At 41.1% G+C, this 23,997-nt stretch overlaps 1 protein-coding gene across 2 annotated transcripts in view; it reads right to left on the bottom strand.

The window, feature by feature from the left end:
* Positions 1-23,997, bottom strand: part of hdac4 (histone deacetylase 4) — a 124,766-nt gene that overhangs the window by 53,271 nt on the left and 47,498 nt on the right. Inside the window, exon 3 of one of the 2 annotated variants that reach the window (XM_085434677.1) lies at positions 16,192-16,254. The exons of the other annotated variant lie outside the window; for it this stretch is intronic. Within the exon in view, the coding sequence (XP_085290803.1) occupies positions 16,192-16,254 (63 nt within the window). The remainder of the gene's footprint in view (positions 1-16,191; positions 16,255-23,997) is intronic. 2 annotated transcript variants of the gene reach the window in all.

The raw sequence follows: 23,997 nt of genomic DNA, 5'->3' as shown, positions 1-23,997 counted from the left end.
GTTTTTAAAAAGAAAAGTACCTTTTATTCCAGTGAATCATCGCCACCTAAATATGCAAATAATGGATTATTATTACACAAGACGGAAAGAGGTTCATCTGTTTAAGGAGTTCTACTGAAGCAGTTAAATAAGTAAATCTTAGCAAGAATGCATGACTAGTAAACAGGAGAGACGCTGAATCACAGGCCTGAAACCTTATTTGTAGATTAGTGATGAGTTTGGGATTGAATGATAACGGGGAGCGTTTAGGGGACGGCTGAAGGACTGGCCTACTGAGTGGAATCAGTCCACTTAAGACAAGTGCTCCTCTGGGGGCAACACCTGACATGCCTTTTGGTTCTTTCAATGAAGGTTCAGTCGATATGTGTTAAAAGAAACAGGCAGGATGGACCTGACTGTTTGCCCCAAGTGGGTTAGTTGTCCTCTGCGCTCTAACACTCTGCTTTCCAACTCCCCTTGAATTACACTGGAGTAAAGGCAGGGTGCCAGTTGTGAACTGGAATCAGACACCTGCCTTTCACCGACAGGGTGCCAGTTCAGAGCCCGGGTGGAGCCAGTTACGCTTTAATTTCTTTAAATAAATACAAGTTTTGACAAGTTCAAAAATCAAACTGGACCAAGCGCTGCACAGAGGAATCATGGTGAACAGAATCTGTGGGCTGAGTCACAGGTCGATTTCTTGAGACGGCCCCTCCCATATACGCAGGTATGTGGTGCAACTTTGGGCCAAGCAACTTTATGATGGTGTGATGGCGTCGGCTTTCTTCGGCTCTCACGCCAGTGTTTGTTTTTTGTTTGTTTTTTTCAGTTGAAATTCGCGGGACTGCATTTAGAAAAACATGAGTGATATACTGCCACTGTGGAGAATGTTCAATTTTTCACTTTTATGAGTAACCCCGTTTGCAAGGCAGTTGAAAACAATTGTCTTCATTTTGATTCTGATGGGAAACAGATGGTTTTCTGATCCACTGCATATGGAGTTAAACAACACTGAAGGGTTAGGACTGCTCAGTCCAAGGTCAGAGATGTCCTTTGCAGTTTTTATGTCTGAAAAAAAAAAAAATCAAAAAATAACAAAGAATTATTTTCTTTAACGGCCGTCTAGCCTGGCAGCTTTTGCAATCATCATGATCTTGCTTTTCCAAGACGGGCTCTGTAAACTCTTTAAAGGTTCCTTGCGTGTTTTTCTTCTTCTTTTCTTTTCTTTATCTATTTATTCATTTCTATTATTATTCACATTAGTGCATATGGAATATGGCAATGCCCAAGCTGACAAGGAGAAGAAAAAGAAAAAGAGAAAAGATAAGAATAAACGGACAGAGCAGAAGCGGGGGGGAAAAGGAATTACACTGATAGGTTTGAAACTAAAGAGATCATGGAAGCACACAGGATACCAGCATGCAGCATACTGTCCTATTTTTGCATATGTTCCCATGAATGTGCATGTACATACACGTGTGGATGTATGCGTGTGTAGCATGGTCTGTTCCTGTGTGTGCGTGTTTGCAGAAGCTATTTTTGAAGTTCAGTGTAGAATCCAGGAAGCCAATTTTGTTTGATCAGACAACCCACCTACACACCTGGCTGCGATAAAGGCCTGCCTTATCAGCTTGTTGTATAGTGTTGACGTCAAAGGCTTAGCTAAGCATCATGCAGCCATGACACTGATAACACCTAACGCTACTGATCCCAAACCGCAATGGCATACACGCACGCAAACAAACACCGTGTCATTTTTAGAACAGGGAGAATCTCCCTCGTACAGGCCGCTGACACATCGCGGCGAAATCAGCGTGCAGAGAAAAGCCGGGAGGGAAAGACGACGGTCAAAGAGCAGCAGCAACGATCTGACAACTTAACAAATGAAAATGAACAGCGGGGTGCGTGTAGTCGGCTTTGGAAAATGTTTGTTGGTCAACACCGCATACAAAAAGGACGACTTGTTTTCAGACCACTCATGCATTATTGGGCTTGTTTGGATGGACAACATAAGAAAGAAGCAATTAAAGCAAATTTGTTTTGTAATCAACAAAAGTCTTGAAATAAAGGAGCATGCTGCAGTGCCATATACAGCTCTTCACAAAGAGTTTCAACACAAACAGAACTTCTCTTGCTCCACACGGAGTTGTTCAAACCATGTTGTGGTGCCACAGCAGATGTTGTTTCCTGTTGTTAATATGTGTCTTATTGGGACTTTTGTCTGCTTCCTTAGTCACAAGGGATCACCACAGCAGATAGATCCACATATTTTATTTGGAAATATTTTACGTCAGCTGCCCTTCCCGCAGTCTCCCTCCTGAGCATCTGTGCCTCCTCCCCTCAGACTGCAGCTTTTTTGCATATTAAGCAAATGTAATAACAACTACATATGGGACTTCCACGTAAGACGCGCTGCCAAAATCACTGATGTCTGACAATAGCCAGCCAGCAACAATCAGGTCAAATACACAACAGGTTTGCATGCAGATACAGTAAGTGTTGCTTCTACCGAACTGCATCCTTGGGACTGCTGGATGTGACGAGTGCTCATCAAGTAAAACCAACTCGTATTAGTCAAAGCCCAGAACCTTCATACAAGTTAGGCAATGAATTCCTGTGAAACTGGGCTTTTGCAGTTATTTAGAAGCCTTAGAGAGAAACAGACGAGGCAATAAGTGAGTGATTCACAGATAAATAACTATCTGCATCATAGTCAGTGTGCACATGTGTCTTAAATAATGCATGTGGCATAATGATCGCAAGGCATGCTGAAATACACAGTGTGGCAAGCAGGCAGACAGAACTGATGAATAAGTAATGGATGGTGTCCGACTCATAATGTACACACGAGAGCTGCTCACACACACACACACACACACACACACACACACACACACACACTAAACAATAAACGAACCTGTTCAAGCTCAGGAAGAAGAAAAGACACCAAGTCGTATTTTTGTACCTTGGTATGCTCTCGTCTTCCCTCCTCCTCTTCATAGTGATGGGGGGCTTTGCTTTTTTCATCCATCTCCCCAGAGAACTCCAGACCCAACTTAAAATACTATGTCGTTTATTATTGATTTGAGTTATTTATAATACACACGCATTCTCTCTGTAATCCCCCTTTACCTTCCCTTCTCTCCCCTTTAGCGTTCCCATTTAATGGCACACTGGGAAAATCTCAAAATTGAGGCACTAAATCTGAAACTTATAATAACAATACAATAATAATATATAATAACTAAAATTAGTATTACGAAGTATTTCAAAATAATATCAACACAGATTTAGTTAACGCCATGAAAGTCAAGAAAGGGGGCATCTTAGGTTTCCACCTGCTACAACAGGGTAACACCCAGTCTGATCCCAAACCCCCGGTCAGATTATTCTCTGGTCTCTAAGAGGACCCAGATAAACTATAAATAAACTAAAAGACAAAGTGCACTTGGCTAAAAGAAGCCTCCAAAAGTAAAATGGGGGAAGAAGCAGGTGAATTGAAGGGGGATGCAGATGGGTTGTAAGCCAGTCCCTCTGCAGAGCCCAGAACGTACTAGATATCAAAAGGGCCACTAGGATGGCAACAGAGGCAGCAGAATTTACAAGGTGGCAAAATATAGTGTGTATATATATTTTGTTGATATACTGGAGTGAACTGAATGTTGTCAGAAGTGACTGAGGTTTAAAAATGTTTACAGCGATTGAGATCAGCTTCTTTTTACTGTCTATTGAACAGCATGTGGATACACATAAAAGCAAAAGTGACAGAAATCAATACCATCGCTATAAACCTGTGTGGTGCTGCCTTTCTTTGCATACACAAACACACAAATACACGTAAATATACACACATACGCTGACTGGACAAATCACAAGGAAGCAGCATCAGTTTTCTAAAACGTCTCGAGCTGCTGTCTCGCTGTTTCTAAGTATGGTTGTAAGATCCACTATGAATACATATACACAGTGAAATGATTTGTCATCCAGCAGAGATGTAACTTAAACGCTTCTAGCTGTGTTAGGCTGCTAACACAAACCTTATAGAGCTAAATAATTTATATGAGTGGGAGGCCTACAGAGATAAAATTATCCAGCCATATTGTAAAAGACACTCTGAGAAGAGCTGAAAGTGCAATGAAAGTTATTATTCAAAAATAAAATCATTGCATCCACAGATATTTCTTCTTCGGGCGATCGTGGCTCAAGAGTTGGGCGTTCGTCTTGTAATCGGAAGGTTGCCGGTTCGAGCCCCGGCTCGGACAGTCTTGGTTGTTGTGTCCTCGGGCAAGACACTTCACCCGTTGCCTACTGGTGGTGGTCAGAGGGCCCTGTGGCGCCAGTGTCCGGCAGCCTCGCCTCTGTCAGTGCGCCCCAGGGCGGCTGTGGCTAAAATGTAGTTGCCATCACCAGTGTGTGAATGTGTGTGTGGATGGGTGGATGATTGTGTATAGTGTATAGCGCTTTGGGGTCCTTAGGACCAAGTAAAGCGCTATACAAATACAGACCATTTACCATTTACTTGGTTTGTATCCAGAAGAACGATAATGATGAATCTCAGCTTTTCACTGTTTAAAGCTAAAAGCATTGTTTTTGGAAAAAGCTCGGGCCAAATGATGCCCACTGTACAGCCTGGATGTGTGTGTGTGTGTGTGTTAAAGCTCCACAGAAATACGCACAGTGTGTGTTAAATATAAATTCTGGCAGTTCTGAAGAACTGAAAACATCAAGGCTTAAAAACACCTTAAAAACGCAGCAAAGATAACAGAAAGAGAGGCTTCGAGCTGCCAGCTGCAGCGAGGAACTCCGTTCATTCATATTTTATACCGTCTCGCTCCATCTCAATTGTAATGCCTTCGCCGAGCTCACAGCAGACAGAGACCCATTAGCTTTCAGTGATGCTAAACTGAACTTATGAAAGACGTCAGCCCACCGCACTGCTCCCTGTGCTCTTACAATCACATGGGTCACAAGAACACCAACCGCTCAAATCTCAGACTCTTCATGAGCAATGAAGCTGTTGTTTACTACGGCCTTGTCAACAATGAAGGAAAAATAAAACCACAGACAAACAAACACAAAGATGACCACAGATGTAAATGGAGGATAAACAAATATCATCTTGCGGGGGTATATTAAGGACTTGTTGCCCTTTAAAAGGTTTTTTTTTTTTTTTTTTTCAAATACCTATTTATACTTAGTTTTTACTCTGATTATTTTCTATTACAGAAACTGTAAGCATAGAAGATTAGAGATATCTGATAAAGAGATACACAGATTAGAAAGTCTATTCTTGATATTCACTTTTTCAGTTCTACAAAACGCCCACCTCTCGTCTTTCTCGGCACCATCTTCTACTCTACTTAGAAAATTGGTGCAGGCAGAAAACCATTGTCTATTTCTTCTCTTAAATGAGTCTGTGGTAAAGTACAGTCTATCACTGACAGCCATGCCGTAGTCATTAGCCTGTGGGCTTATTTATAATGAACTCCTTTTCCAGGACCAAGGAAAGCTAACCTTTGGTTGTGATGGTGTCCTGGACAAATGGTAACAAATTCTTTGCGAGCAGAAAGCAAAGGTCTGAGCCCTGGAGTGGTCATCCATAATAGCTTCCAGAAGACTCTTCCAGAGCCATATATTTCTACTAAGGCTTTTAAAAGCCTTTACAAAACACACCTCTGCATTAATAAGTGAGTTTGACAGGAAGTGAAAGGGCAATGCATAGTTGGAGTCAAATGTGAAACATATCCATTTGCATATAAACAGACAAACACTACTTTTACAAATGGCTTTAAAGGAACTGGAGACTCTGATGTGGTAATTGATGAGAACTTAGAAAGAGGAGGGAAAAAAAAAAAAAAAAAGAGTATTCGCAATACTGCCTGCTGATTATATCGCATTCTAGCGTGCACATGCTAATACGTTACCGTTCGAGTCTTTCTTAAACAGGCAGAGGGAAAGAGCGAGGGAAACCACAGCTGCAGATTAACAGAATCAATGCAAGACAAAGAAAGTCTGCAGAGCTTGTTGGTTATGCCACAATCTGTATTCTGCATTCAAGTTGTGTTCAAGGCGGTGGTACCAACTCCCTATGTAAGCATGCTTTTCTTTGTGTTCAGGGACTTTTATATCTCTGACCACTCCAGGTTTAATCACAAACAATGCATTTTTATTTTTCCATTGCCCGCAAAGAGCAAACAGGCAAAATCATTTTGAAAAAGTCTCATTATTGATGCACTACGTCTATCCCACTCTTGAGCTTTTTATAGCTGCAGAAAAACAGTAAAAACAACCTATTTATTGACGGCAACAGGCCGTCTTATTGCTTAGCTGTCACACAACACACAAACAATGTTTCAGACCATTGAAGGCCAGATCACCTAATGAGCAGTGAAATCTCTCTCGTGCATAAAGTGCACAGGTTAAGCTATTTTTTATTATGATCCAAGAGAGCAAAGGTGGAAATGCTCATCAAGTACCTTCAGAAAGATATACTTTATATGCAGTCTATACTCACAGCCTGGCTGTATTCATTCAAGAGCCCCACAGCAGCAATAACACTTCCTTCATCTGCATGAAGCCACAATGCACATATTTGTACTTTTTCTACTGAAAGCAAATCAATACAACCTCAAAAGCTCCACCTTCCTCAGGGGAAGTTCACCCAGGCTGAACTTTCCCACAGAGTTGAACCATGGTGAACTTTGAGCGAAGATGCGACCCAAAGCGTCACAATCGCAGGAGACACCAAAAACCAAACACAGAATTTAGACAACTTTGCTCTGCCGAAACAGAAAGTCGTGCCCGGTGCAGACGGGTCATGGTTTATATAGCGGAGGCGTGACGATTTCACTGGACCGTTTTAAAATGTTTGTGATTTGGTCACAAAGTTTCCAGGCCTACCTTCAACTGTTCCTGTGGAATTTCCCCTTCAACTCTGTGACGTGAACAAACACACGAGGAAATAAAAACAAATTTTAAAAGTGTTACGATCAGGGTTGGTTCCCTTGTGATCAGAATGCAAAAGTAGAAAAACCATCATTAAAAAACGTTTCCATTTTGCTGTCCTGTAATACTACACAACCACACCTTCGCTGGCACTTCAAATCCCCACATCTCTCCTCTTCACCAATTCCCATTGTGCCCCAAAATGTTACTATCTCACATCAAAAATGAAGGTTGGGGTTTTTTTGTGGTTTATTTATGTATTCGTACACAAACATTGACTAACACAGCCTCACTCTTGAGACGTCTGGTAGGTTTTTGAAAGCCATGACAGTCAGCCGTAACAGGGCCAAATGCAATATTTATAACCTGGTAACATGGTAAAATCTTTCTCCCTATACGACATCCGCACAAAGTCTCATGCAGAACCTGCCGAGGCTGTCAGGATAATGGCACTGATGCAGACAAAGTAGGTTAAGGCAATGCCTGTTCTGCTGGAAGACGAAAACAAGTCTGGCTCGAAGCACTCCGCCATACTTTTTTATGCCCAAATGTGAAGAGTGTGTATGTGTGTGTGTCTCTTTAAGGGGGTTGACATGAAGGCCACAACCTCAGGCTATGTCTGTAAATATAATCAGGCTCTAATACACTGCCTTGTATTCCCTTTGTAACGCCTATCTTTCGCTCAGGATCAGATTTGATTTCACCTCATGCTCTCCGACAGCTTTAGGTTTGTTTAAGGATTCTGCCTTAAACTCGTGGCTGTATGCTCCGAGGACTTTATATCAGCCTCTAAGGAATATTAAAAATAGTTAAATTATTCTGTTCCGCTTGGGAAAAATAAGTCGTGACGAAGCAAAGGGCAGAGGATTATATCTTAGCTCATCTGAAGTTTCAGAGAACCCATTGGAAAAATCTCCTGAGCATCGTCTTTGTTAGTGTGTGTGTGTGTGTGTGTGTGTGTGTGTGTGTGTGTGTGTGTGTGTGTGTGTGTGTGTGTGTGTATTTCTGCTAGTGATGGTGGTTAAGCAGAAAAGTAGCAGCTGCCCACCAGCTCCTGCCTACACCAACCTGGCACCAAGCAGGGGAATCCATGCCAGGTCAGGGAGTGACAAGGATGGGGAGGGGGTTGGTAGGTGGCTCTGGGGGCCCATATGGGGGGCTGGAACCAGGACCCGACAGCCTTGTGGGTTCCCTGGTGAGCATGTACGTATTAAACAGGTGGCCTTCGGTTAGGAATTAGGAAAAGGTGTGGACTCTAAGTGACACTGCTGGGATCTAGGACTAAAAATTCACAAGGTTATAATGTTCCGTTTATTTATCTGTGACCTACGTCCTCAGTTTAAATGGATGACTCAAGTCTTGAAATTGTATGTTTTAGTGCTTACACTCATTGTGATTAAAAAAAAGAAAAGGGTAATGTGATGATAATGTGTGGCGATACTTCAAAGGTTTTCCTGAAGGGAAGTTTGTTTTCCTAATGAGTTCTTCAGCATACAAAAGCAAAAAACATGAAAGGATGTGATGACAGGATGTCGTACGGAAGAGAAATGAGAAGTTAACGAGCAGAATGAAAGAAAGAAATGAGGTTGTACCACAAGCAAATCTGACCCATTGTGACGTAAAGCATGTTCCTTTACATTAACAGAGTGGGAGCTAACACCAACACACAAAACAACAATGTCAGGATTAAGGTCAAGCATACACTCATGCGCAGATACACGAAACTCTCTGTTCCAGCGAGTAGGGAGGGAGGCAGCAGGGGGTCTGGCTGGCAGACAAGTGTCTGGTCATGGTGACCTACACAAGTGGTGTCCTCTGGAACACACCTCGCTCTCCATCTCTGGCTTTTCACCACCAACCCTTTCCCTCTTTCGGCTGCGTTTCCACTCTCTTCTGTCCTTGCTTTGCTGTTATTTCCAAATTTGCACTAAATTATTGGAGTTCAGCATCACTGAAGGGAGAACATTTCTGCGGGGTTAAGGTTGAGGTTAGCGATTTAGCTGTCAGCGGTTAATTCTAGGAAATGCATTATGCCAATGAGCATCCTGTGCATGTGCAGAGAGATGCAGATGCAGAGGGGGAAAGAATTTGGTGTAGTCCAAAAATGTTTCTCTCCACTTTTTTTCTGATTTCCTTTCCAGAGTTTTGAAATGGTAATGAGGCTGCTGGTATTTGCATAATGTGCCTTTCCTCGTTCCTCTTTTTCTACTTATCCAGGCTCTCTTCTACTCAAATTGCGGTTCTCCTGCCTCTTACCATCTCCTTTCATTGCATTTATTCTTCTCCTCCCACTAACCTGCTCTCAGGTTCTTAAGTGCTCATAGATTATTGACAACTCTAAATAAAGATACGATAAGATAAGCAGTTCAGCCAGACAACAGGAGCTGACCAACAGGTCTGCCACTTCCTGTGTGAACAGCTCCTCGTTCTTAGCAGGCTTGCTCAAAGCCTCTCATTCAGCTCAGCCCTAATATCAGCACTGTGCAGACGGAAAATGGACACTGCACAAAGCCTTAAGACTAAAAAACTGAAAAGGAAAAAAAGAAATACTGCTGTCAAATTTCTTGCCGATTACGACGGTGCATGCCAGGCAGGCAATGATGAAAGGAGCCATAACGAAGTCCTTCTGTGAGCTACAAAAGCATTTCTGGTCTACATAATCTGTCACTTCTGCTCCCACTTTACTCTTCTATTTTCCATCCTCTTCTCTCAATTTGTCTTCCTCTCTCCTCCTCCTTCCTCATCACTTCTCTCACCTTCCCCTCCCTCCTCCTCGCTCCCTGCAGCGTCTGTGCTCTGACAGTTATGTGTGAGTGGAGCGTGGGCTGCTGCTAATTTGTGCAGAGTGGGAGAAAGCTGTTTTGGCTCACCGAGGGGGGAAAAAAAAGCCCAGTTTAGCATATATGATGGGATGGATGGATGGATAGATAAGCCAAACTAAGCACAAACACACACACAAAAAAACTCACTTAATACACGTTTGTTTAGCCTGTAATTTTCACATCCTTGTCTAATGTCACATGTGCATTTACTGATAGAAGCAGCTGCTCAAACCTACATTCACATCCAAAGTGTGGAAGTGACTCTGGAAGGTGCAGACTTCTGTTCCTCTTACAGTACCTCCTCCTGGGTGCAATTTAGTCATCCTGATTAATATGCACCCAAATCTGTTTCTATCAGAGTCTTCCTCATTATCTCCCTCATTTTTAAATTTCAGTAGCATTCATCATGTCGCCTGATTGACTCAAATTTTGATCTGAAACTTTAAAAAGAAAGAAAATGCACAGTCACAGACTTGTGGCTTTAAGGTCGGCACCACTCACTGATGCTGTTAGCATCTCATTAAGGTCTGTGTTGAAATGGACTTTGCAGAATCAAATAAACACACACACACACACACAGAGGAAGTGTTACTGTTGCTCTTGGCACCCACTTAATTAATTCTAACACATCGTATGAATGTGTTAATAGACCATTGTACTGTACCTATTCCAATAAAATGCTGTTGTCCTTTTTTTGGCAGGCATTTAAACATTTAGTTATTCTTAGGGTTGGAACAGTCTCCACATTTTCAAGTGAATTTATTCAGCATCTCAGTCCAGCGAGTTAACTGTGGAAATACAACTGTACTAGCTTTGAAGAGAACCGGTTAATCTTCCATCTATGGCGGATCCTTTGTGGTATACACAGTATGGGTGGCTGCAACCTGTGATGAAACACTATTTCTGTGTGCTGCCCACAATGATGGTATCATGACAGCAGTTTTGCAATACTCGATGCTCTGCAAGAAAATTATCTACAATACATCAAATGTCTTAATGAAAAAAAAAAAAACAACCTCTGAAAGTGCAAAAAAGCAGGAATTCTGCATTTTTCACTGCCCTTTGTTGTTAGTGTGCGTACTATCGACACTATTCAACATCAATTTTGTGGCAGTTCAGTTAATCGGATCTCTGATTTTCCTTTTATTTAGTTTATCCTTTTTACAGCTACTTCCCTTCACTTTAACCTCATTGACTTGATAAGCACCCCAATGAAGAGCCATGAAGTAGTGACTCCTGCAAGTGAAATTATCAATGGAATCTGCTATGAGTACCTGTGTATTTCAATAAAAACAGTCAAAAGAGGCACCGTGTCCTCTCTGTGCTGCCTCCCCTTTCATCTCACCCACCAACCGGCCCAGCAGATGGATGCCTCTCCCTGATGCTGGTTCTGCCAGGTCTCTTCCTGTTAGACAACAGATCTTCCTTCCTACCATCGCCAAACTCTTTCTCACAGGGAATTGGTGTAATATAACTGAAATATCATCACAAGAGAAAGTAATGTAATATAATGCCCTAGAAATATTTTTTCCACTCTAAATACACTGTGGGACATTTTGTGTACAGCTTCTCAGCATTTAAAGTGTAATGTACATTGTAATTTATGGAGCCAGTCACACAGACGTAGAGACCAGTTGGAGACCACCTTACAACCACCACAAGAGGAAAGAAATGAGCATTTGCTATAGTCACATGTAGTTTGTATGGAAGGTACTAACTTGTCTAACAGTTGTGAAACAGGAGACTGTGGTCCAAACTAGAGATGGCACGATACCACTTTTTTATGTCCGATACCGATACCGATATCATAAATTTGGATATCTGCCGATACCGATATGAATCCGATATAATGTTTTTTAATCAACAAAACTGTTTTTTAAATATCTTGCTGCATTTTGTATAAGTTCATACTCAAGTTTAAAACAACAACTACACTAAAGCTATTCTGTTATACCTGTATGCAAAAAAAAATATTTCATAGTTCAGCAATACTGATCAATCTAATAAACTTAAACCTACACCATCCTCCCTATTCTGGTATTTTAAAGAGTACTTAGCATAAATATTAAGCAACCTAACTAATAGGGTTCCAACTCCCAGCAACAACAAAAATAAATAAATAAAAAATAGGGAACCACCCCTCACGCTCCACCTCATGATGCTTAATCAACGTAATCAACCTTAATTTGATGCAGTGTGAAAAAAATGCACAGAAATCAATTATTTTTCAGGAAATATTAAATAGATTCAACATCTTTCTTCAACAAAATTGCAGACTGCACAGATGGTACCTTCCCAAAGGAAAAAGTACTATAGCTTACTAGGGTATATATATTAGACTTAATAGTTACTATATACAGTAATTGACTTCTATTCATTTTACATCAAATTAAAACTTTGGGTGTCAGATAATTATTTATTAAAAGCTCGACATTTTAAATGAGAATAAGAAAGAAAAGTATGTCTTTGTGCCCCCTTTTCCCAGTTAATGCCCTATCGGCCCCCCTGGCTAAACTTTGCTAGATCCGCCCCTGCACAGTTACCAGCGTCAGCTACGTAGAAAAAGATCCTCAAGTAGAAAGTAATATTAAATAAATTCTAACAATAGCTGATCAAGCTTAAACGTGCTGCTGTTGTTCAGCCGCTGGTTTCCTCTTTCTGGTGCAAAGTGGGCCAAAAGCAAACTAGAGACACGGACTCGCGACAGAAAAGCCGATCAGCTGATCGTTAAGCAGTTTCATCATTGAAGTAGCAGCAAGAAGACGCAGTCGCTTGTTAAGCTTAACGCAGGAATGCTTTACAAACATTCAGAGATGGACTTACACACTTGCTTTACTTCTCTCGGGATAACTTTGTCGGAGATGAAATGCTGGGTTGCTAGCGAAGCTCCACATGCTATCCAGACCACCAACAGGTCCCGCATGCCACAGCCGCTCTATCACGTGATGCATACTGCTCCGACGTGCTAACGTTCTGAGGTGAGTTACGGCGTGTTGCAAGTTTTGTGAGGTGCTTTCGTGATATTTAATGGATCGGATTACATTTTTTATTTTTCTCCGATATCCGATCCAGTAATTTAGGTCAGTATCGGACCGATACCGATACGTAATATCGGATCGGTCCATCTCTAGTCCAAACTAGAAATGGAAATCTTCCACCTTCTGAAGTTTCACCTTTGGAAAGGTAAGTCACATTTTTTTAAAAAGTTTTAAAGTGCCCACTTTCCAGTATGTGTCATGTCTTTTTCAGTTTTACGGTTTGCAAGTGCGTGGGCGCCTTCCGTCTTCTGTAGGAAGTGCAGGCGTCCGAGGCAATCAGTTTTTTGGTGCAGCATTCTCTTTGCAACCACTTGCCAACCAATCAGGAAAACCAAATTTTTTCTTAGAAGCTGGAGGTTACCAGGTGGTCATTTACTGGTCTGTAAGCTTGTGTCAGTGAGGTCTTATTGATATTTCAATTTATAGCAATTTGTATGGAGGAAGTGACTAAAGCCTTGAAATAAATTCAAACAATTTATTTTTTAACTGCTTCTTTGTTGATATGGTGACAAACATGAGTCATACCACACACAAAAAAATAGTGCCTTTAAGAAACTACTTTCACTTCTTTCATATGACACAGGGTTAGTTTCTCTTCTCCATTTTTGTGAATGTCAATGTATCATTACACAGTGATGCGATTTTGTATATAACACAGGTTTAACCCCCATTGGTCCTATCCACCACATGAGAAAGGGGTCAAAGGTTAATCCCTGCTTGTCACTATTAGCAGAGAACACAGGCTACAGTGGAGCTCTAACACTTTCTACAAATCTCAGACTTGCAGTACATTAATAAGTTTCACATTTACTTCCCCTTTCAGTTTGCTCACTCGCCCACACGTTCATATTCTTTCTGTTTCGCTCTCTCATTAGGGAGTCAGTTAAAGACTTGTAAATGTCAATATCATTAAGTTCATTTCTCTCCATATTATAGATACCAGCTCAACAAAGGCAGGCATCTAGCCCAAAGTTAACCGAGGAGTAGAGCAGGAGGGGATAAAGTGTGTTGGTCTAATGGGGTATAATTTTGTACATGCATTATATTATGCTCCAAGCTCCAATAAACGCATAATTACACCAAAGCTTTCTTGCAGACATCAAATTTTATGGAAGACTAAAACTTTCTAGATTTACAGCTTTGCTAAGAAACTCTAAAAACACTCTATTTCAATTTCATTCGTAAAGCAGGGGTTTTAACATTTTTTTATACTTAAATGAAAACTAAAATGAAACTTGAAAGCCTCTGAGAGCCACTTGTTGTTTTGGGTTTTATTAAATACATGGATGTAGGCAGTCGGTTGAGTTGTTTTCGTGTCTCCTGGACTGACTCATTGCTGGTGAGATCAAAGCAGAGGCCTTACAATCCGGAGGATTCATGGTTCTTCTTGTCACTGAAGTTAGTCCTTTACAATCACTCTCGTGCTTTGTATTTGGCACCAGTAAGCTTTCCGCCTCAAAGTACTGCGGGATGGATACCAATCTAAAGATCACGAATGCCTAAAACTTCTGCACCATTGTCTATGTGCATGCGTCTGTCTGTGTGTTTATGCCATTACGTGGGTCACCACTGCAGGCAATGAAACATACTATTAGCAGACTACAGCTCCGAGCCTTGGCACCCATATCTGTGACATCACTGCTGCATCAGCATTTCGTCCTGCCACATGGGACAAACATACCGCTTGTGGGTTGATGACATGCTTATGTGGCGCGATCATCCTACGTTCCAGTCAACAAGAAGATGAAGTTCCAACCAAATTTGCTTGTGCCACGTGCACTTTCACGTGAAGTGACACACGCAGAGCGAATTCTAAACGGAGTCTGTCACTGAATAGCAAATTGTCATGTACTAAAAACAACACGCAACGTCAGCTAGTGGAAATGATTGCATGGCTGGGCCTAAATGATAAGTTCCCTCATAATCAGACACTGACAGGGTGTACTCTTAAGCCACATATTAGCAAGCAAGAGAAACCTGATCACCTCTGAGCATTAATGTTCTGTAATCACCTGTGGTGTACACCACCCAAAGACAAGACTGGATCAATTGCTCAGCTCTCAGTAAACACATGTAAGATGTACACCACTGAATTAATTGTACTGGATAACCTGTTCAACTGCTCATTACTGAACAGGTTTAGATACTCATTATCCAAGTATCTAATCAGGTAATCACATGCCAGAAACTCAGCGCATGTGCACACGCAGACACTGTCAACATGACCTGCTCAAGTTCAAACAGAGCAACAGAACAGAGAGGAGAAAAGTGATTTAATTTACTTTGAACGTGGCATGGTTGTTGGTGCCAGAAAAGCTGGTCTGAGTGTTTCAGAAACTGCTGATCTGCTGGGATTTTCACCACATAACCATTTCTACGATGATCCAACACAGAGAAATGATCCAGTTAGCAGCAGCTCTCTGGGTGAAAAAGCCCCATTGAGATAAGAGGAGATTATCCAGACTGTTTCGAGCTAATAGGAAAGCAACACGAACTCAAATAACCACTCGTTACAACCAAGATACGCAGAAGAGCATCTCTGAACACACAAAACGTCTAACCTTGAAGCAGATGCGCTGTAGCAGCAGAACACCACATCATGATGGTTTTGAAAGAGGAATGGAAGAAGCTATGTATGTCCACTATGAGCGACCCTCTTTGAACAGAGGCGGTGGTTTACGGCACAAACTGTCTGCCATCTATAATCCAGTTTTGAGATTCCTTCCCAGACGCCTTAACGCCCGCTCATATCCTGGGCCTTCTGACCTCAGAAAATCCCATGATAGGGTGGGGCTTGGCTGACTGTGGCCTACACCCGTTTTCACACCTTGGCTCATGTGATTAGGTAGAGGATCATCAGGGGGGGGGGTCCACTGTCCCTCTTTGGGGGGGGGGGGGGGAACTCCCACACGGCTTAAATCTAGGACTCCACCATTTGACCCTAGAACTGAAGAAGCTTCTCGAATGAGAGGTGAAATATCTTCAAGCAACTTAAAGAAGTCCAGACGCTTTTCTTTCCAAGCTCCTTAGACTACGATGACCATGACTGAGAACCTTCACAGACATACCACACCGTGTGCTTCTCCTGTAAACCAAGAACAGGAAACTGAGGCTAACCAGCCCCCCTGGTACCCTGGTACCCAGCCCCCCCTGGAACCAACAGTTTGGATGGTGGTGTAATGAATTTTGGGGATATTTTCCCTGCAAACTTTTTGGCCCCTTATTACCATTTGAGAGCTTGGTTTAAATGTCATCGACTACCCGGGTATCATTTCTGACCAACCTGTAAAAACCTGTAATAAAAATTTATACGGTGAATCCAAACAATGACAAGACTGATCCAAGCCATCAACACCGATCCAAACACAGTTCACACACATGCAGTTACACAGACAAATAAGCCCTACCAAAATGGTTGTGTGCCGTTGGTTTAATAAGTTCCAGAGGCTTCTCCGTGCTGGTTAATCCACCTGTCGGAGAGAAGGAAAAGTTGGGCTAAATATGGTCTTTAATGTGGCAACAAAATTAACTTTAAAATAGAATTCAAAATTAATTCTCAATTTGGCATGGACTGTGCAGGATTGGATTAAGTTAAGTAGGATTAATTTCAGTCATCTTTGCAAGCCCTCATTAGTGAGAGTATTAATATTTATATTGGGATGCTTATGAAATTAGCATTAGTGAAATCTGAGAAGAAAAGTACTGAAGATGACTTAAAAGCATTCACAAGCACAATGTCAAAGTCTCTTCTTAAATGGATCAGTCTTCAGGCTTTCTTAATCTGGCTTCATTGCTACAGATATCTGCTCAAAAGAAGGCCTGCTGTACTTATGACTGCACTTATCAATATGTCAGGAGATTTTAACAATGTTTCCGGCTTCTTTTAGGAATCCAAACTGCATGATGTAGTACAGAAAGCTGGAAGTCCAGAACTAGACTTAAGCCTTGTCCATTACACGTCCTCCATGCCAGGCCCCTGTCGTATGATGGAGTGCATGTGTAATTATTAGCTGCATGTGATAATAAAACAATTAGCAACTGATTCAGTCATGGACTAGCCTTTAAAAAATGTAATAAAAGAGAATTCAGTAATTTCCAAAACTCTACATTTAATTGGAAACTAATTGGAAGACAACAGCTGCTGAAACTGAGGACTGGATCTGTGCAACAGCTTTCAAAACACATGAGAGACGATGAATACATTTGAGATTTGAAAGGAAGATTTCCTGGTTTTTAAAGAGCTTTCCCCGCACCTCCACTCTTGTCTGAATTTCAGCTGCTCAACAATTTACAGCTTACTTTGTTTCTAATTTACTTCTACTTGATAGTTTCAGGACATACTGAGGAAGTTTTCAATGAGTACGTTTTGCACCCAGAAACTTTCTTTTTGTACTGTATCAGGTGTAGAATGAGACAATAAAATCCTCCCCAGAAAAGAGATTCGTGGGTGTCAGTATATTTCTCCACAACCTTTATATAAATCATTAAGCATTAAAGGTGCCTTCACAGATGTGTGAGTTACTCATGCCATATACACTAATGTAGTTCTAATATCATTTAGCTTTAATATCTTTTTTCACTCTTTAGCCTGGATAATTTCGCACACACATTACATATAGTTTATTTACATTTTACACATATCCCTTTTTTAAAAAAACACAGGTTTTTTTCCTGTATTCCCATTCTTACTGCTGCTAACATATATTTCTAAACTGTATTTATTATCCATTTTTAAATTTTCTCATACGGCCTAAGACTTTGACCTACTATCAGGTGCTAAGACCTTGAAAAAAGAAGATTATACCATGTACTGTAGTTGCAGCAAGAGCAGTGTGGTCAAGAAGTATGGGGATTTTTCTCACAGTGTGTGGGAGTGGGGCTCTAGTATGCTGGGCTTATAAATGAAATAGTGAAAGTGAAGCAGTGCCGACTCTCAGCTTTCACGTCAGTGTATGTAGTGAATTGTAAACCCTTTTGTTCACTGTTGTTAGAGGCAAGTTAAACATAAACTTATATCAAGCAAACATCACATTTAATCTTCCATTATTCATAACAGCCCTCCAACATTTATCAACAGATATTCGAGCTCTTCTTCTGTGTACTGCAGCCTTGTTTAGCAAGTGATTCACAATATCAGTCACACTGGCATCAAGTGACAACAGTGTTATGTTTTATTTCATGACTAAGTTATATGAGTTCAGTACAGGGATGTGATCACCAACACTTACTGACTGTACAGGACACACAGAGTTATAATTAGCCTGCTGGACTGAATTTTAAGAAGGCAGCTAATATACATTTTAGAGCGTTTCCAAGGTTACCTCAATGAAGAAATTTCAGCTTTTGGGCGACACCGTCAAACGGCAAACAGTTTATGCTTGCTTTTACAAACTGTCACTCTGGCGCTCCGTGGTCTTGAATTCAAGCTCTTGTGCTGAATACAAGCTTGCTGCCATATTTCTACTCAGCTTCGTTCAGCCTACATTAGTTTATCTTTAAGACTGGCAGCTGGTATGCATGGTGGGGTCAGTAATCCTGCAATTATCACCACTTTCGGGAAGCAAACTCTTAGAATGTAGTAAATGTCTAACTTTGTCTATACTCAGTGGGTGCGAGCACAAACACAGCAGGCTGTCAGAGTTAAAAATGTGTGCCAGACGAGCAAAAAACGACGAAAACTGACACACGATATAAAATCGACAATGCTTAGCAAATTTGAAAAGCAAATAGTAAGTGTGAATGGAAATCACAACATCAAAAAAATGTTCATCGTTTTCTTGAATCATTGGAGACAGACATGCGGAAAGAAAAGAGAAAGTGTGGAAGAAAAGGAAAATGTGAAAGGAGACCAAGTGCTGTGGCCACATGATCGAGCAGCAGTACATGACATACCCACAGCTACTATGGATTTTGTTTTTCTGGGTTGCTAGGCACTATTTTGAGCCTAAGCAGACTGTCCTATGACTAATACATGATGAAGGGAAGGGCTGAATTAAATATTCATATCGCACATACAAACACAGTAAATGCATTTCTTGAATTCCTGGGCAACGCCGGCTTCCTTTGTGTGTTTAACAGAACATATTGAAAAAGAAAAGACACAAAACTAAAGAGAAGAGAAGCTTTGAATAGACAGAGTATTATAGGAAAGCTGTGTGTGCACACGTGTGTGTGTGTGTGCGCTTGTGCGTGCATGTCAGTAGGATGGCAGTGGCAGATGGCAGAAAGATGACACCAGAGCTTGATGGGCAAGAGACAGGCCACACTTAAACACACACAAAGGAAGATTTGAACGTGTGAGGGGCTGTTATACATCTTCCCTCTGTTACGCTAAATTCCACCACCTCATTTTAACCTCTTTGCCTTTGGCCTCATGGAAACTCTGTGTATGACTTTCTCTTTAATATATGCAGAGATGTGTATAACAGCCTGATTTTAGCCTGAAAAAGAAGTCATGGGGTGGTGCTTTAAGATCGGCAGACAAAGTGGGAGCTGTGCATGACAGTTAAGGTCTACTTTTACCTGGTATAGTGTGTCGTAATGGGGGGAAATCTATGCTGCAAGATTTTATGACTCTTTATCTGCCACAACGATCAGCAACACAAATGCTGTTCACCTTCAGTTTTTATTGTGTCTTGGTCAGAGCAGTTTTACAGAAGTCGATTTTTATGTGTGACTGGAGGAAGTGACTTAAAAAGGAAGACAAATATAAGGCTCAGAAATGTGTGTAATTATCTGCATGTGCAGAGGAAATGTATTTCGCGGAAACCAACCAGCTTCATTGGGTTGTCGACTATGACCGGTATGACCTCTTAACGCCTGAGCGGGAAGACGGGTCAAGAGCTTTCTGCCATAACACGCAGTGATGAGAGAAGGTCTCCATGGGAACCAGAACAAACAAATAGGCAGAAAGAGAGAACGTGTTGTTTTAAACCTGGTGTTTGCAATACTCATGGCACTACCCTTAAATAGCCTGAATATCTCGGCTCAACAAGCAGTCACAGTGCTTGTTGTTAATGTATTTTCCAGCACAACAAATGACATAGTGTTGTGCAGAAACTGATAAAAGCCCAAAGTAAACATGACATAGGAACACTTGAGGAAGGTTAGTATTGTTAATGAGATTATGGGTTGGAACAAAAAACAAACAAAAAAAAACAGCAGTAATTAAATCTTCATTTGAGTCGTCTCCCATTCTTTACATTCTTATTTAGGTTTTGCGTGTTAAATTATATTGTTCATTTTCTTAGAACAGGCACATCCACGAAGCACAGGATAAACACCTGGTGTTTCTGGGAAAATGTGTGACGGCAATGATGTTGCCAAAGTTTAATTTTCTTACAATTATGATTAAAAAAATAAAATAAAAACATATCGACAAGTCACAGGATTACACATGTGGGGATAAACTCAACCGATGAATTGAGGTTGGATTGTTGATATGACAAAACAGGCTACTTGAGGGCATTTCCTGTTATCAGGAAATTATCAGTAAATCAAAATAATCAACAAACAGACTGACAATAAACCTCAGATCTTAACTCGGCAATCTGACTGAATCACCATTATATCGGTTTATAGCTTTCATTGTTTAAAAGGCCATTAGCAAGTCCAGTTTTTCCTTTTGTATCAAGCATACATGATTATTAGCCCTGCATAACATTACATTACATTAAAGCACTGATTGGTAGCAAGAAGATAAAAGAGATTAATTTTATGTGCCGAGCAAAGCACGCAGAACTATGTTTTAGGTGTCGTGTTAGATAGATCCTGCATACGCACATTCAAAGAGCACCTTCATCTGACCGTGTATTATAGATATGCTTTCAAATTCTGTCTTGACCTCTGATGTCCCTTAGACACAAAAATTGGAACGCCAGTGTTCTAGCTAACCAGGTCCAATATGTCCTACTTTGCTCCTGATTTACTTTCTCCAAAGGCCAGCATTAATCAATCGAGTACCTACATCGAGTCCATTGGAGAAGATACCAAGTGCTACCTGCAAAATTGCCTGCCAAGCCCTTTAATTCATTTTAAGGAGGGCACTTATCCATACTGTCCAAATAACACATCAGTTGTGTCAGAGTTTTATTGAACAGTTGTCCTCTCTACAGTACAACTATTATCTGCATTTACGGTGGTGAAAAGAGCTAAAGTTCAAGAGAGACGAGGCAAAGAGGTTCGCCACCACTCACAGCTCATTCGGTGGTCCGAGCTCTGGCTCAGCTGCTGAACAAATGGGAAGAGGAGCACTCGAAACGGCTTAATTATTTATTTTGTTATGACACATTTTGTGTCACCAGTATTTAGAGGATGTGCTTGTTGTGCAGCATAATGCACAAAGCGTTATTAAAGTAAGTAATGTCCTGCGGGGTGTTAATGCTGTGCATAAGTTATATGTGTTATGTGTATGTAATGGATTATTTTAATGTGCAGACCTGTGACCTTTGCCATATGCATACCTCCTAACAAAGACTGACCATACTCCTCAGAGACAAGTAGGAATACAGAGTACATACGGTATGTAAAAATAAATCTGACATAAAATTTAAAAAATACATGTGTGCCCGTAAGCTCAGGCAGGAAAATGATTCGCTCTCTTTCCTTATGTCATATTCCTTTTGTAAAAGCCTAACAGCCTTCCTTGTGGACAGACATACGTGATCGCCACATGGAAAAGGAAGAGGAGGAGTGCCAAGTTACCGATGGCTGGCAGAACGACAAGTTGGCTCCGAGGCCAACAGGAAGCAGGAGTGCCTGGTTCAGTGGATACACACCCGGTGTACTAAGCTAAGGGGAGAGCCCTTCCACAGCGTAATAAGAGAAGCACAAAGAATACATGAACATTCATAAGAACACATAAGACAATGTGATGACATTTACACACCCATCTCGCACACACCTTTCCTCCCGCTAGACCGAAGGTGTCAAACCTGCCTTGTTCAGGGCCGCTTCTCTGCACCATTACCATACACGCCAACCTGTCTAGTCCACTACAACTCAGTCTGGTGTATTCTGAGCCCTGCCACCCTCTACTCTGCCAACTATGCCATTCTGTCTGCCGAGGCTCCACCAAAACTGCCCTTCTGCTACAACCAAACTCCGAGCCAGTCCGAGAGGGTGCCAGCAACGCCAACCTGTCATCGCCACTCTAAACCGCAAGATAATCTGCTGGGAAGCCAACATATGAGGAGACTCAATCCAAAATGAGATCTCAATCATGTGACTGAAAAAATGACTTTCCATGGAAACTTGCAGTTTCTGTATTTGGTAAGGAAGCTTCTTTTCTTCCCCCTTTCCTTGACATCAGCTTTATTTAGGAGATTAGCTTATAGTGTATGTGAAGCAGTCTCCAGCTAAAGGGTTTTATCTGTTGTTTGCTCATACTGTCTAAAATGACCTGTATAATTAAAGAGTCACAGGACAGGTCAAACCAACATGACTCCTGAGCTTAACAAGAAGTCACCAGCTGTAGAATCAGCCACTTCTGTGTGGAAAAACATCCTGATAATATGGGGCCTGATTATTCAAGGGTCTTGAATAATCAGGCCCCATATTATCTTAATATAGTACCATATCTCCCCATTAGAGCACTTTGCTCTCGCTCTGCAGGCCTACTTGTTGTTCCTAGAGTATTTAAAAGTAGAATGGGAGGCAGAGCCTTCAGTTTTCAGGCCCCTCTTCTGTGGAAGCAGCTTCCAGTTTGGATACAGGAGACAGACACTATCTCTACTTTCAAGATTAGGCTTCAAACTTTCCTTTTTGCTAAAGCATATAGTTAGGGCTGGACCAGGTGACCCTGAATCCTCCCTTAGTTATGCTGCAATAGACGTAGGCTGCCGGGGGACTCCCATGATGCACTGGGTGTTTCGTCTTCACTCACTACGTGTTCACACCTCTCTTTATTCAGTCATCAGTTATTATTAATATCTGGCTCTCTTCCACCGCGTGTCTTTTGTCCCGTCTCCGTCCCATCACCACCAACCGGTCGCAGTAGATGGGCGTCTCTCCCTGACCCCATGTCTGCCGAGGTTTAGCCTCAGTAAGATATTATTACCACTGAAGACTATATCAACTAAGATAAAGAGAAAAATTGTGTACAAATATATCATATTCTAATAAAAGTTCAACAGTTCCAACAATCACAGTCTATAAATTAAAGTCGCACAGATTAATCACTCACACTGATGCAGACTTTTGTATATAATAACAGATCAATTACAGAGCATGCCTGATAGAGTTTCAGCTAACTCTGAGATGGTGCCCCTCTGACAGATTCTAATCAAACCTACTGGAACTTTCTAGAGACTGACCTCTACATTATTCATTCATGCTTTAATAATTAGCAATGCACAGAACAGCAAATCCTTGTATTGCTTGTTGAATCCATCTATGTGCAGGCTAAATCCATGAAAAACTTCTCACCACTGCAATGCTGCAAACCACTTGTTGGTGTTGTGGCCATGTTTACCAACTACTCAGCCCTTCCTCTGGGCATTTTAAACCTACGAGACAAACCACAGACTTTGACTTTATTTTTACTGCTGAGCCTTTTTACATTTGTCTGACTGCACTCACATGTGTGTACTGTTTGTGTACACATACATTTGTGTGGCTTGGCTGCTATTAAACAACATAATTTAGGTATTTATAGTACACACAATATGCATTTATGTGTATGTACTACAATCACGTTAAGACTTAAATACTAGTTTCTAAGGCCAAAGTATATTTACTTGTTAAACAGAAGAATAACAGAGCTTCTGATATTTATATACAATAAAAAGTTAAAAAAGCTTATTTTCATCATTGTTTTGTCCAAGTACGCTGCTTTAATTAAGAAGCAGTTTTTGCAGAGAGGAATAGCCAAATGCTTGTCCTAATATATTTTTTAAAAAACTTATATAGTTTCAATATGATGTACTATATACTCCTATTTTCATTGCAACTGTCTTAAAACCTCCACAGAAACAAAGCCACCTTCTCAAATTCATTAACAGGAAAACAGATTTGTGGTAAAATGCAGCAGCGTCACAGCTGAAAACACAGAAAGAAGTGATCTGCGTATGTGTGCGAGGCCTGCTTTTCTGTAAAGATGCTCCTGGAAAAGAGGTTAATTACTACACGTTTTTGTGCCATCAACAATGACAAAGAGCATCGGTGACACTCGGGCCCATGTTTCTCATTACATTTTAGGTGCAACTCATCACAAA

This window comes from Copadichromis virginalis, linkage group LG16 (assembly GCF_057382275.1).
Source record: "Copadichromis virginalis isolate Kocher_CV1m ecotype Utaka linkage group LG16, C_Virginalis_male_GT1.1, whole genome shotgun sequence".
Taxonomy (NCBI): Eukaryota; Metazoa; Chordata; class Actinopteri; order Cichliformes; family Cichlidae; genus Copadichromis; species Copadichromis virginalis.
The sequence above is the reverse complement of the archived record's forward strand: the minus strand, read 5'-3'. Positions and strand labels throughout refer to the sequence as shown.